The following is a 15,353-nucleotide window of genomic DNA, read 5'->3' as shown; positions in this document are numbered from 1 at the left end:
AAAAACAGAAAAGGAGATTGTAGAGGTAGATTAGAGCCAGACTGTGAAAATCCTTAGAAGGCATGCTGGCCAGGAGCAGTGGCTCACACCTGTAATCCCCGTGCTTTGAGAGGCCAAGACAGGAGAAGCGCTTGAGCTTAGGAGTTTGAGACCAGCCTGGGCAACATAGTGAGACCTCATCTCCATAAAATATTAAAAAATTAGCCAGGCCTGGTGACACACACCTGTGGTCTCAGCTACTCAGGAGGCTGAGGTGAGAAGATCCTTTGAGCTTGGGAGGTCGAGGCTTTAGTGAGCCATGATCACACTCCTGCACTCCAGCCTAGGTGACAGAGCAAGATCCTGTCAGAGAGAGAGAGAAGGAGAGAGAGAGAGAGAGCGAGAGAGAGCGAGCGAGAGAGAAAGCGAGCGAGAGAGAGAGAGAATAGCAGAATAAACGAATCAAAAGAAATCCGTTTTTTCTTTTTCTCAGTCTAGAATCCGAGTCTTATTTTTTTCTCAGCCAAGCAGACAGATTCTGCCTTCCCAATCTCTATCCATCTTTTTCTTTCCAATTGCCATCTATTTCAAATTCTCTGCTCTTTCTTTCTGTCCCAATAGGTCTTCCTCTCTCAATCCCAATCCATGGGATCCCAGCAAGACTATTTTTGGAAAGTCATATCTGCTAACGTTACTTACTCCCTCAACACAAATCATCAGTAGTTTGCTATCAAAGCTCAAATGTGAAAGTGCTTCTTCCCAGCAGTCAATCAGACAACAAATGCTTATTGAGCACCTACTGTGTGCTTGACACCATGATAAGGTCTGGCATTCAAGACCTCTAACAACATAATTTTCAAACCTTAATGATTAGCATCATTATCCAAAGACCAATTGGAATCCAAGACAGATTCTGAGCAGAGAAATGGCATGACCAAAATATATCACTGATTAAAAATTAGGCCAGGTGCAGTGGCTCACGCCTCTAATCTCAAGACTTTGGGAGGTTGAAGCAGGCAGACTACTTGAGCCCAGGAGTTCAAGACCAGCCTGGGCAACATGGTGAAATCCCATCTCTACAAAAAAAAAGGTAGCCAGGCGTGGTGGTGCGCGCCTGTAATCCCAGCTACTCGGGAGGCTGAGGAGAGAGGAACACTTGAGCCTGAGAGGCAGAGGTTTCAGTGAGCTAAGATCACACCACTGCACTCCATGCTCGGCGACAGAGTGAATCCCAGTCTCAAAAAAAAAAAAAAAAAAAAAATTAAAAGAGGGCAAAATAGTAACAGAGACTGGCTAGGCAGTTTTTACAGTGTTCTAGGGGACAGTTGGTCCTCTGAGCTAGGGTAGTAGCAATGGCAGTGAAGATAAGTGAACGATTTGAAAGGATATTCAGGAGGTAAAACCAACCTGACTTGGTGATAGATTAGATTGAAAAAGAAGGACTGAGGAAGAGGGAGATACCCAGAACGGCTCCTAAGTTTCTGACTGCATAATAGCATAGATGGTTTTGTCATTCACATATTAAAATTGATATGACATTGAGGCAACCAAGAGGGAATGTCAAGTGGGCAACTGGATTTTTAGGTGTGGAGCCCCAAGGAGAGGCCTGGGCTGGAAATGTCAATTTGGAGTCACTGAAGGGATCATAGAGTGAAAAGGAAGAGGGCCTGGGGAATCAGCTTCCTACAGCAGCAACAATGGTACCGACTCATAAGACTTAAAGCTTACTCTATGGGATGCACTGCTCTGGGATTACACACACACACACACACACACACACACCCCACACCCAGTCATGCATTGTTTAATGATGGGGATGCATTCCAAGGAATGCATTGTTAGGCAATTTCATCATTGTGCAAACATCATAAAGTGTACTTACACAAACTTAGGTGGGATAGCCTATGACACATCTAGGCTGTATGTACAGCATGCTACTGTACTGAATACTGTAGACAGTTGTAACACGAGATGGTATTTGTGCATCTAAACATATCATCTAAACATAGAAAAGGTACAATAAAAATAAGGTATTAGAATCTTATGGGACCTCCCTTGTATATGCAGCTCATCATTGACAAAACATCAGGTGGCACATGACTGCATATATATATAAAAAACTGAATTCTTACAACAACCCTGAAGGATAGGGCAGGATAGGTACTACTAGAACTAATGTTTGATAAATGAGGCACAGAGAGGTTAACTTACTTGCCCAAGGCCATAGAGCTGGAAGTGGTGGAGCTGGCCTATGAACTTGGGTTGCCTCACTCCAAAGGATATCAACTTGGGTGGCCTCACTCCAAAGGTCAGTCTCCCAAATGCTATGCTCCGAAGGTGCAGCTATGAACTAGGAGGAGAACAGTTCACATGTGATGTCACAGAAGTTAGCAGAAGAGATGGTTTGAAAGTGGGAGCTGTCAACAGTGTTAAATGTTATTGATACATATGTACACTTAACAATGTGTCAGTCAAAAATGTTATTGAAAGGTCAAGTAAGGTGAGCCATGAAAGTGTCCTGGATTCAGTAACATGGCACCAGGCATGGTGGCTCACATTTGTTATCCCAGCACTTTGAGAGGCCAACGTAGGAGGATTACTTGAGCCCCGGAGTTGGAGACCAGCCTGGAATACATAGGAAGATCCCGTATCTACACAAATGAAAAATAAAAAAGTTAGCTGGGAGTGGTGGTGTGAGTCTGTGATCCTAGCTAAACTCAATTAAAAAAAAAAAGAAAACCCATGGAAGCCATTGATAAGCTTCGAAAGAGCTGATGATGTGGCAATATGGGGGCAGAACTCAGATTGGAGTGTGCTGAGGAATTGTTCCCAGACCAAACCGAGGGTCTCAGCCCGATTACAAGATGCAGGTGAACTGGGAAAGAAGAGAGTTTTTATTTCCGTAACTGGGTATAGGGAGAAAGCCTGGAAATTATCGCCAGACCAACTCAAAATTACAAAGTTTTCCAGAGCTTACATACCTCCTAAGCTATATGTCTATGTGTAAGTGTGCCTTCATCTAAAGACATAGGTGATTAACTTCTAATCTATAATTAAGATCTGAGTCCTGAAGACCTTCCTCTGGAGCCTCAGTAAATTTACTTAATCCAAATGGATCCAGGTGCTGGGGTGATTACCCTTCTCTTATCTCCTGCTAAATCATGGAGGTTTGGGGAGTTCCTTCAGACCCCTAATAAAACGTGTTTAATCTTTTAAAATTTTATTTTATTTTTTTGAGACAGAGTCTCACTCTGTTGCCCAGGCTGGAGTGCAGTGGCTCAATCTCGGCTCACTGCAACCTCCGCCTTCCGGGTTCAAGCGATTCTCCTGCCTCAGCCTCCCAAGTAGCTGGGATTACAGGTGCATGCCACGCCCAGCTAATTTTTGTATTTTTAGTAGAGACGGGTTTTCACCATGTTGGCCAAGCTGGTCTCGAACTCCTGACCTCAAGTGATCTGCCTGCCTCGGCCTCCCAAAGTGCTGGGATTACAGGCATGAACCACTGTGCCCGGAGATACTTGTTTAATCTTAAATGGGTCCTGTTAAGAACTCCTTCCTTCTCTCATCACGCTTCAAGGCCCAGGAAAGACCTAGGCAAAACTCTTGGTGTGTTTTGTTACCTTCCAGCCTTTGTATCAGGGCACTGGCTCTCTCAGCTTTTAATAGTTACCTTAACCACTCAGTCAGTGCTGAAACCGTTGTTAGCGGGGCCTGCCTGTTCAGCCGTTAGGGAGACCTGGCCTACCACAGAATGAGTAGGAAATGAGAGCACGGAGAGAACTAGTATAGACAGCTCTACTAAGAAGTTGAGCTGTAAGGAGTGGGCAGAGAAACCAGTGGCAACAGGACAAGGGTAGGAGAAGGGCAGGGTGAGGGTGCCTGGCAGAAAGATGCAAGAGCGGGCTGGAATCTGACCAGGTTCTGCCTTCAAGCTGTGAACCTTGGACTGGGGCTGTGGCCTGAAGGAAGGGGTACTTATTTAAATGGGGTCAGCCCCCTTGCAATTCATCTATCTGGAGGGGGCACCTTCTGATTCCCACAAGGGAATAGCAGCAGCTATGCTAAAGGAGGATGCAAACCAATGGGACTTTAAAGACAGAGGAAGAAACAGAGAAAGAGACCAAACTGTTTAATTTTCACATCAGTGGAAATAATCTGGTTGAGAGGGTATAGTTGAATAGGGAGGAGAAATGGTGATTGATAGGAGGGACCAGGGCCTACTCTATCGTGAAAAACGGATAGCAGATCTAGTAACTTAGGTGTGATAGAAATCACTTAATAGAAAACAACTTTAATTCAGATTGAGTTTTCCTTCTGCTAGGATGACAGACCACTGATTGACCTTATTAATTCCTAGGGTTCCTCTACTCCCAAGGTTGTACTCTTGATCTGGGGTCTTAGAATCATTGGGTTTTGGCTCACCTAGTTGCCCTGAAATGTCTCCGTCACTGTCACTTGACCCTTCTGCTGCTTCCAAGCTGTGCCTGGGGCCCAGGAAGGTTTAGCACAGTGCCCCTGATCGTCTCTGTCAAGCTGAACTATGTGGCCACTTCTCTTTGACTCTTGCTCTGCCCTGACACATCGCCAGGAAGGAGTTCAGGTGCTCTGGGCTGCAGGATCCATAGACTTCTCTCTCCCTTTGCCCACCCCTCCTAGCCTAGGGAAAATGTCTCAGTGGGGTTGGGGGCACTAGAGTGCTGCTGCTCTTTCCTTTGCTTCTCCAAAACATTTCATCTCAGCCCTCACATGTTCTTTGTATCAGCTAGCTTTTGCTACATAACAAACCCCTAAAACTTACATCTATTATTTCTCACAATTTGGTGGGTCAGCTCAGTTAGAGCAGGAAGGTGTAGCATCTTTCTACTCTAAGTGTGGTCCTCAGACCAGGAGCATCAGAAGCACCCAGGAGCTTATGAGAAATGTAGTCTCAGGACCCAGTGCAGTGGCTCAAGCCTGTAATCCCAGCAATTTGGTAGGATGAGGCAAGAGGACTGCTTGAGGCCAGGCGTCCAAGACCAGCCTGGGCAACATAGCACGACTCTACAATTTTTCTTTTTTTTCGGAGATGGAGTCTCGCTCTGTCACCCAGACTGGAGTGCAGTGGCCCGATCTCCGCTCACTGCAAGCTCCGCCTCCTGGGTTCATGCCATTCTCCTGCCTCAGCCTCCCGAGTAGCTGGGACTACAGGCACCCGCCACCAGGCCCGGCTAATTTTTTTTTGTATTTTTAGTAGAGACGGGGTTTCACTGTGTTAGCCAGGATGACCTCGATCTCCTGACCTCGTGATCCACCCATCTCGGCCTCCCAAAGTGCTGGGATTACAGGCATGAGGCACCGTGCCTGGCCTACAATTTTTTTTTTTTTTTTGAGATGGAGTCTCACTCTGTCACCCAGGCTGGAGTGCAGTGGTGCGATCTCCGCTCATTGCAACCTCCGCCTCCTGCGTTCAAGCAATTCTCCTGCCTCAGTCTCCCAAGTAGCTGGGACTACAGGTGTGTGCCACCATGCCTGGCTAATTTTTGTATTTTTAGTAGAGACGGGGTTTCACCATATTGGCCAGGCTGGTCTCCAACTCCTGACCTCGTGATCCGCCTGCCTCGGCCTCCCAAAGTGTTGGGATTACAGGCGTGAGCCACCGCACCCAGCCTAAAAAAAAATTTTTTTTTTTAATTAGCCAGGCATGAGAAGGATTGCTTGAACCCAGGAAGTTGAAGCTGCAGTGAGCTATGATCACGCCGCTGCACTCCAGCCTGGGTGAGAGAGAGAGGAGGAGGAGGGGGAGGGGGAGGAAGAAGTCTCTCTGGCCCCACCCTAGGTGTAATGAATCATTTTCTGCTTTTTTTTTTTTTTTTTTTTTTTTTTGAGATGAGGTCTCACTTTGTCACCCAGGCTCACTACAACCTCCACCTCCTGGGCTCCAGTGATCCTCCCACCTCAGCCTCCCAAGTAGTTGGGACTACAGGTGCACGCCACCATGCTTGGTTCATTTTTTTCGTACTTTTGGTAGAGATGGGGTTTCACCATGTTGCCCAGGCTGGTCTCGAACTCCCGGGTTCAGGATATTCACCCGCCTCAGCCTCCCAAAGCGTTGGGATTACAGGTGTGAACGACTGGGCCCGGCCCACTTTCTGCATTTTGACAGGAGCCTTCAAGCATTCAAGTTTGAGAAGTACTGGTGGAGGCTCTCCTTTCTCACCTGTCTGGCAGTCAGCAGGCTTGCTTGTCGGGGGAGTGGGGGGCCTCAGCTGGGAGGGCTTATTTTCTGAGCCGTGTTGCTAACTCAGGCTTCTTCACCAGCCGATCTCAGGGTTCCAAAGAGCAGGATGAGGGCAATTCCCACAGCAGGAGCATTTTTCGGAACTCTGCTGTGTCATGTTTGCTACTGTCCCACAAGCCAATGCAAGCCACAGGGTCATCCCAGAGTCAGTATGGGAAGTCATTGCCCAAGGGCAAAACAGAGGAGGGGAATACTTAGTGGTTATTTAAAAAACCTATCACATTTTCTGCTACCGGAGTTGAGGCTTTTGGGGAAAACAAATGGGAAAACAAACACCACCAACTATTTGCATTCTGCCCAGCCACACCTCTCCCCTCACACCAGCACAGAGCCACCTACTTGCTTAAAAGATGACATGAGGCCGGGCACAGTAACTCAGGCCTGTAATCTCAGCACAAAGCCGAAGTGGGAGGAACACTTGAGCCCACGAGTTCGAGACCAGCCTGGGCAACATAGAGATGCCAGTCTCTACAAAAAACAAACAAACAAACAAACAAACAAAATTAGCTGGGTGTCCACATGCCTGTGGTCTCAGCTGCTTGGGAGGCTGAGGTAGGAACATTGCTTGGACTTGAGAGGTTGAGGCTGCAGTGAGCGGTGATAGTGCCACTGCACTCCAGCCTGGGTGAAAGAGCCAGATCCTGTCTCAAAATAAAACTTTTTAAAAAGCCAGAGAGGGCCGGGCGCGGTGGTTCATGACTGTAATCCCAGCACTTTGGGAGGCCAAGGCGGGCGGATCACGAGGTCAGGAGATCGAAACCATCCTGGCTAATACGGTGAAACCCCGTCTCTACTAAAAATACAAAAAATTAGCCGGGTGTGGTGGCAGGCGCCTGTAGTCGCAGCTACTGGGGAGGCTGAGGCAGGGGAATGGCGTGAACCTGGGAGGCGGAGCTTGCAGTGAGCCAAGATCACACCACTGCACTCCAGCCTGGGTGACAGAGCAAGACTCTGTCTCCAAAAAAACAAAAAAAACCCCACCAAGCCAGAGAGGAGGGAAAAGTGAAAACAGAAGGGAAAGTTGTATATTAATATTGTAAAATCATATCCTTGCTACAAAGGAGATGTGTACAGAGGTCAATGCATATGAGTTTGATAGTGGAAAAGTGAGAGATTGTCTAACATGGTTTCTTTATGAAGTAGGAGGTAAGTGCTGAGAAGTAGTGGGTGGGGGAAGAGGGGTATCAGAAGTCTGAGGAGACTAGAGAAGGTTTGAAATCAACATAATGGAACTTGAGACTGGGAAGTGACATGAAGAACATAAGATTTCAGCATCCATTTGAGGTTGATGATTATGAAGTTATCTTGATGCCAATCTGTTCTGTGGGCTCCCAAAGTGCTGAGATTATAGGCGTGAGCCACTGTGCCTGGCTCACACCTGTGGGGAAATATTTTGCAATGGTGTCTGCAGGCACAGAGAAAGCCAAAAGCAGGGTTTGGGGGATTTTGCTAGATGAGTAATGAAAAGGCAGAGGGCACGTGAGTTTAGCTTATTGGAGGGAGTGTTATTAAAATAATAGTATGGCATCTTTCCGCTGAATATGAAAAACTGAGAAGAAAGTGGGGGTGGTGGTCAAAAAGTGGAGGTTGGAGAATAGGGAAGATTTGAACAACTGGCTGGAAGAAGAGGGGAATTGTGGAAAGAAAACGAAATACTTGAGTCAGTGATTTCACAGGTGGAGTAACTTCCGTGATGAAAAAGACCAGTGGAGAGCATTGCAGATGTTCTCTCTTCCAATCTGAACACCTTCCCCTGGTGGAGATGAGTAGATATGCTTTCTATGTTTTGTTAACTTTACAACACCTTCCCCAAGCTGGTGAAAGCTCTCACTTCCTTCATTGGCCTGATGAACAGAGCCAAATGTATCTTTTTTGGTTCTGTTTTGAATTTTAGTGACTCTAGTCTTCATCTGCCTCTTGGACTTCCTGTCCCTTTTCCATCTATCCTTGGGTACACGTTTCTCCTTACAGGTCCTTTTAAACACCAAGCTCCGGAGAAAGGTCACCATTCTACCACTTTGATTCTGTAAATGTCTTTTGTTCATAGGTGTCAGCATAGGCTGGGTAATACTGTGGTAACAACCCCCAAATCTCGCAATCCCAGGAGGTACATGGGTACTGAGAATTATTCACATTTTACAAATGACCAAACTGGACCCCAGAGTATTGGTAAAATGTGCAGAGCCCATCAGCTGGTGAAAAACCCTACAGAACACAACACTTAGAACTTCACAAAGGCTAAACTTTATGAAAGGTGCTGCGTGAATGCAGTAGTATCTCCAACTCCCCTGGACCACTCTACCACGTGCAATCTTGTATCTTTTACTCCAGAACTCAGTAACATCCACTCCAAGGCTGATGGGGGCGCTGGATGTAGATAGTGGCGAGTGGTTATCCGCCTAGGATAGCGATGGCTAGGCAGGGGACATAAAACAGAAGAGGCAGTGGCCTTCTCCGGGTGGGGTCTATGGCCCTTTACTGGGTACATTCTGTACACACAGGTCCCTCCTTTGCCTGAAGTTATTGATGAAGGCTTCACTACGGAGGGTTTGGGGAAAGGTGGGGGTCTGGCTCGGTGATCCCGAGTCCCAGCCCCGCTACAGCCCCGCCCAGATCTGGCAGAGCCGTGGGCGAACCCAAGCGGGCAGAAAGGCGGGGCGGGAGGCTGCCAAGTCGGCCAATAGGCGGCTCTCCGGCGGCAGAGCGGAGAGGGCAGGGGAGCAGTCAGTAGCACCACCGCCTTCCAAGTTTCCCCTCGTGGATGCGCGGCCCCGCGGCTCTGCTCCTCCCGGCACACAGGGGCCGGGAGACGCCACAGGAGCGGACACAGGACGGGATTTCTGAGGAACGGGAGAAAACTGGCGCCCGACCCGCCCTGGAGGGTCGGTGAACGATGAAGGGCCGGCGGCGGCGACGCCGAGAGTACTGCAAGTTCGCGCTGCTGTTGGTGCTGTACACGCTGGTGCTGTTGCTCGTCCCCTCCGTACTGGACGGCGGCCGCGACGGGGACAAGGGCGCCGGGCACTGCCCTGGCCTGCAGCGCAGCCTGGGAGTGTGGAGCCTGGAAGCGGCGGCGGCCGGCGAACGCGAGCAGGGCGCAGAGGCGCGGGCCGCCGCGGAAGGGGGCGCGAGCCAGTCCCCTGGGTCCCCAAGCAACCTCAGCAGCGCTGTCGGGGAGGCGGTGTCTCGCGAGAAGCAGCACATCTACGTGCATGCCACCTGGCGCACCGGCTCGTCCTTCCTGGGCGAACTCTTTAACCAGCACCCGGACGTTTTCTACTTGTATGAGCCTATGTGGCATCTATGGCAGGCGCTGTATCCGGGCGATGCCGAGAGCCTGCAGGGCGCGCTGCGCGACATGCTGCGTTCGCTCTTCCGCTGCGACTTCTCTGTGCTGCGGCTGTACGCACCGCCGGGGGACCCCGCTGCGCGCGCCCCGGACACGGCCAATCTTACCACGGCCGCCCTCTTCCGCTGGCGGACTAACAAGGTCATCTGCTCGCCGCCACTGTGTCCTGGCGCGCCCCGTGCCCGAGCCGAGGTGGGCCTCGTCGAGGACACCGCCTGCGAGCGCAGCTGCCCACCCGTGGCGATACGCGCCCTGGAGGCCGAGTGCCGAAAGTACCCGGTGGTGGTCATCAAGGACGTGCGCCTGCTCGATCTGGGCGTGCTGGTGCCCCTGTTGCGTGACCCAGGCCTCAACCTGAAGGTGGTGCAGCTTTTCCGCGACCCGAGGGCGGTGCACAACTCGCGCCTCAAGTCTAGGCAGGGACTGCTGCGCGAGAGCATCCAAGTGCTGCGCACCCGCCAGAGGGGCGACCGCTTCCACCGTGTGCTGCTGGCGCACGGCGTGGGTGCTCGCCCCGGGGGCCAGTCTCGCGCGCTGCCCGCCGCACCGCGCGCCGATTTCTTCCTGACCGGTGCGCTCGAGGTGATCTGCGAAGCCTGGCTGCGGGATCTACTTTTCGCGCGCGGTGCGCCCGCCTGGCTGCGGCGCCGCTACCTGAGGCTGCGCTATGAGGACCTGGTGCGGCAGCCACGCGCCCAGCTGCGCCGCCTGCTGCGCTTCTCCGGGCTGCGCGCGCTCGCAGCGCTCGACGCCTTCGCGCTCAACATGACTCGCGGCGCGGCCTATGGCGCCGACCGGCCCTTCCACCTGTCAGCGCGCGACGCCCGCGAGGCGGTGCACGCCTGGCGCGAGCGCCTGAGCCGAGAGCAGGTGCGCCAGGTGGAGGCCGCCTGCGCTCCAGCCATGCGTCTGCTTGCCTACCCTCGCAGCGGAGAGGAGGGCGACGCGGAGCCGCCCAGGGACGGGGAGAAGCCGCTGGAGATGGATGCCGATGGCGCCACGTAGCCTCCCATCCCTGTCCCCGGCACGGATCCGGGTAAGGTGGCCCGGGGCAAGGCAGGGACCCGGACTGGTCTTCCGGGAGCCTGGAATGGCCTGGGGATGGGAAGTGTAGAGGTGAGGGTACCATCCTAGATCCCATCCTATCAGATCAGGTTCAAGAGGATGGGAAAGTCCTGCTCGTAGAATTTGGTAGATTCATCGGAATCTCCAGCTTAGCCTTGCGCCTCCTTAGAGGGAGATCCCGAGATGAGAGAGGATATTTAAGCGTGACTGAGGTGGAAGCCAGGTCTCCGCACTCCCATTCCCCGGTATGAAGTAGGAGGTTTCAGAGGGCTGAGGAGAGTAGAGAAGGCTTGAAATAGTCATAATGAACCGTGAGACTGGGAGTTGACATGTGGAGTATAGGATTTCGGAAACCATTTGAGGTTGATGATTATGGAGTTATCTTGATGCCAGTTTGTCCTGTAAGGAGACTTTGCAATGGTGTTTACAGGCACAGAGAAAGCCAAAAGCAGAGAGTTTGGTGGAAAGGCGTTGATTCTAACCCTGCCTATCCCTAATCTTTCTGTTTCGTTTTTCTTCTCTGTTTTATGCGCAGGCTCCAGGGCTTTTCTCCTGAGTTTCCAAGCATGCAGGCACAGTCAGGCGGCTCTTGCAACACTTCTTGCATATTGTGTGTCGCAGGCGCTTGTGTAGTGAATAGACTTGCTTTCCCCTGGCTTATATGCGCCTCTCTGTCTCCCCTCCCCCTCCTTCCCTCTCCCATTTCCCCTCTCCCTCTCTTCCTCCACCTCCCCCTTCCCCTCCTTCTCTCCCTTCCCCCCTTCTCCCTGTAGCTGGCGTTTGCAGGATATATGACCATATCCCATTCACATCAGCTTCCTCTAGTGTCGACAAGACCTCAGGGGTGGGTGTCCCCCACTCCACCCCATCCGTTTGACAGATGGAGCCTTCAATTGGCAGTAGCAGTTTGTGACTGCAGGAGGAGCTTTGTGAAAAGACACTGCCCACTCCTTTTTGTTGTTGTTTTTTTCATTTTTGTTTTTTTCTCTGCATATCTGAAGATGCTAAAGTGGTGCTGAAACAGTCTCAAAATGTGTTCTGTGCGGGTCAGTGTATGGCCTGAGGGAAGGGTTTGCTCTGCACAGTGCTGACCATAGGAGTCAGTGACGTGGGAGTGTGTTTCCCGAACTTTGTGTGAGTTGGAAGGGTGCCGCCGCCTGCGCTGTGCAGTCAGTCCAGAGGAGGAGGAAAAGCAGTGCTGGGTGGGCGGAAGTGAGTTAAGTTTCCATTCATTATTTTATAGTGTAATTCAGCATTCCCCTGAGATGAAGCTCTGAGGACAAACGTTGAAGATATTAATGAAGAGGGACTTTGTTGTTGTTACAGAACCAGGGTTTCAGAGTGATTTCAGAAGCTGGCTAACTAAGTTTTCTCCCAGTAATCAAATGGTTTTCTTAGTTTCTGTAAATGCTAGGAAGTCTGTGTTCTTTCCTGATTTCCAGAGTGATGGAAGGTAAGGCACAGGGTGACTTGTCACATCTTAACAAAAACATCCTTTCATCTGCTGATCCTGTATTTACAGATGCAACAGTAATTGTCCCTAACCCTTCTTCACTGGCCTCAGGGAACTCCTCCCCTGGGCGAATGCTGTGCATTTTATGGCTTTAAGACATGACAATCTCCCAGAAACTTGTGCTTTTTTTTTTTTTTTTTTTCATTTTTACTAACATCTATTTGAGTACTGGCTGGGGTGAAGCATTAAAGAGAATAGAGAGGAGGGTAGAGGACAGTCTTTGCCCTCTAGGAAGTTAGAGTCTGTGTGGGTGACAGTGACTCTGAGGGAAGACACTGGTGTTGCTGTTTGGAAGGCCGACGGGGCTTCCTTTGCAGGGCTGCAGGGACAGCTGGGAGCAAGCTTTAGGCTCTTCCAGACTTTAGTGACTGAGTCCTTCCTCCCGCATTGGGCACTTACCACCAATCAGTGGATTGATTACAATGTTTGTATTCTTGGTTCCTAGGAAGATAACATTGCTGCCAACGCACTGATGGGTTTTCCAAAAGTTTGTCACGCTCTACTCTAGAGAAGGGAAGAGAAGGGAGGAGGATGGATCCTTACCAAAGGGCTATGTGTCATGCACTGAGTTAGGCATTGTACATATATCATAATTTACACCAGTTTTCCAGATGAGGAATCTGAGACTCGGAGAAGTAATTTGCCCAAAGTCATACCTGGGCTGGTGAGGGTGGAACAGTGTTTGGTGTTGGACTCCAGAGCTCATAATCTTCTCTTTTATACCTCACCTGCTCCCCGCCTTGGCATTCCCTGGCAGCACCCCGATACTCCAGCCAGGCTAGTATGAAGTGGAAAACACACTCAGCTTTATTACTAATATGTCCCAACCACTGAACAAATAAAATATCCCTGAGCTGCCAACAGTGCCTACACAAGAAAGCCGATGACTTTACAGCCATCCTCCCCACAGGGCATCTCAGGATGCCCTTGGCTCAACTGAGGAGAGAGACCACATGTGAATTAACCTGAGTAACTTCTGGATGGTCCATACCCAATGGCCAGGATTTGGCAGTGAGGGAGTCAGTGAAGTTTTTTCTGGTCTGGGTGAGGGCCATAGCACCTTGAACCAAGTCACCAAGGACCGAGGCCCTTTCTCTCTTTTACATCTTGGCTTTTATTCACCAGCTTATCTTCCCACTGTCACAAGATGGTAGCCACAGCTCCAAGCATCACATCTTCACACAATGACACGGGGTTATTAAAATACAGAAAGGAAGGAAGCTATCTAGCCGGTTAGGGGTGGAGGGGTTTTTCCTCCTGCCATGCTCTTTTTTTTTTTTTTTTTTTTTTTTTTTTTTTTTTTTTTTTTTGAGAGGACGCTCTCACTCTGTCACCCAGGCTAGAGTTCAGTGTTGTGATCTTGGCTCACTGCAATTTCCTCCTCCCGTGCTCAAGTGATCCTCCCACCTCAGCCTCCCAAGCAGCTGGGCTCACAGGTGCATACCACCACATCCACTCTGTCACCCAGGCTGGAGTGCAGTGTCATGGCTCACTGCAGCCTCAACTTCCCAGGGTTAAGCAATCCTCCCACCTCAGCCTCCCAAGTAGCTGGGACTACAGGTCAGGTGCACACCACCACTCCATCTCATTAAAAAAAATTTGGCCGGGCGCGGTGGCTCAAGCCTGTAATCCCAGCACTTTGGGAGGCCGAGACGGGCGGATCACGAGATCAGGAGATCGAGACCATCCTGGCTAACCCGGTGAAACCCCGTCTCTACTAAAAATACAGAAAACTAGCCGGGCGAGGTGGCGGGTGTCTGTAGTCCCAGCTACTCGGGAGGCTGAGGCAGGAGAATGGCGTGAACCCGGGAGGCGGAGCTTGCAGTGAGCAGTGAGCAGATCCGGTAACTGCACTCCAGCCTGGGCGACAGAGCGAGACTCCGTCTCAAAAAAAAAAAAATTTTTTTTTTGCAAAGATTGGGGATGGGACGGGGAGTGGGGGCTCTCACTGTGTTGCTCAGGTTAGTCTCGTACTCCTGAGCTCAAGCGATCTGCCCGCCTTGGCCTCTCAAAGTGCTGGGATTATAGATGTGAATCATTGCACCCAGCCTTGATAAATTATAAAACCTTTCCCAGAACCCCCTTTACCAGCTGACTTCCCTTTACATCTCATTAGCTAAAACTGGGTTACACAGCCTGTCCTAGCCCAATCATTGGTGAAAGGGAATGGGAGCATTGTGACTGGCTTAGACCAGCGGTTCTCAGCCGTGACTGAACATTACATTCACCTGAGGAGCTTTTTTATTTTATTTTTTGAAATGCCAATGCCTGAGCTCCACCCCGAGATTCTGATTTAAGTAGTCTGGAGTGGAGTTCCCGGACCCAGGCCCTGGGATGTTTGAAAAGCTCCCCAGATGATCCTACTGTATAACCAAAGCTGAGAACCCGTGACTCGGACCAGTCATGGTTCATCCCCTGGGCCAGATGGGACCAGAAGGCTGCCACCGGAACAAGATCAGGATGGGGAATAAAGGGATGTCAATGAGCACTGAACTGCTTGCTACAGTAATTTATGTGAAAGAACTTGGAGCTATGAAGTGCCAAGCAGATGTAGAGTGTTATTATGGAAAGGGGAAAATGTCCTCAATTATACACGGGTCCATTTATAACCCTCTCACATGCCTTCAAATGCTTTGTTGTCTGTAGCTCATCATCTAAGAATCCATCATTGTACACTATCCACCACTGTTCTGAACAGACTGATGTGCTATCCTATCCTTTTCAGCATGTCTCCCTTTAATGTCTGCCCTTGGTAGGTTCCAAGGTTTCATCCCGCTAGGCACTTAAGGCACTTTGATCTTTGCCCTTGACATGATGTATGTATCCTTTGAAAGAAATTAGGAAAGAATGCAAACACCCTGTAATTTGAACCCTAACAATTGGGACGCTTTCTTTCTAAAGAAATGTAAACAGAAAAAGAAATGATCAACCACCACCAAATCATTTTGAAAGTCCTTCTATTTTAATCAGGAAACTGGGCCCTAAACATTTTATATAGGCTTATGTATAAATATCACTGAGGCCAGGTGCAGTAGCTCACACCTATAATCCCAGCACTTTGGGAGGCTGAGGTGGGAAGATCGCTTGAGGCCAGGAGTTCAAGACCAGCTTAGGCAACATAGCGAGACCACCCCCCCCCCACCTTCTCTACAATATTTTTTAAACTAGCT

General features: G+C 50.0%; 1 protein-coding gene across 3 annotated transcripts in view; it reads left to right on the top strand.

Moving 5' to 3' along the window:
- The first annotated feature begins 8,535 nt into the window (after positions 1 to 8,535).
- Positions 8,536 to 15,353, top strand: part of CHST7 (carbohydrate sulfotransferase 7) — a 50,073-nt gene continuing 43,255 nt past the window's right edge. For 2 of the 3 annotated variants that reach the window (XM_073013770.1, XM_073013769.1), the window contains exon 1: positions 8,536 to 10,641. In XM_073013770.1, the coding sequence (XP_072869871.1) occupies positions 9,150 to 10,610 (1,461 nt within the window). In that variant the 5' untranslated portion in view covers positions 8,536 to 9,149 and the 3' untranslated portion in view covers positions 10,611 to 10,641. The remainder of the gene's footprint in view (positions 10,642 to 15,353) is intronic. The other variant, XM_007991493.3, reaches the window with a different exon arrangement.

This window comes from Chlorocebus sabaeus, chromosome X (genome assembly GCF_047675955.1).
Source record: "Chlorocebus sabaeus isolate Y175 chromosome X, mChlSab1.0.hap1, whole genome shotgun sequence".
NCBI classification, from domain to species: Eukaryota; Metazoa; Chordata; class Mammalia; order Primates; family Cercopithecidae; genus Chlorocebus; species Chlorocebus sabaeus.
This window is presented reverse-complemented; position numbering and strand designations above follow the sequence as displayed.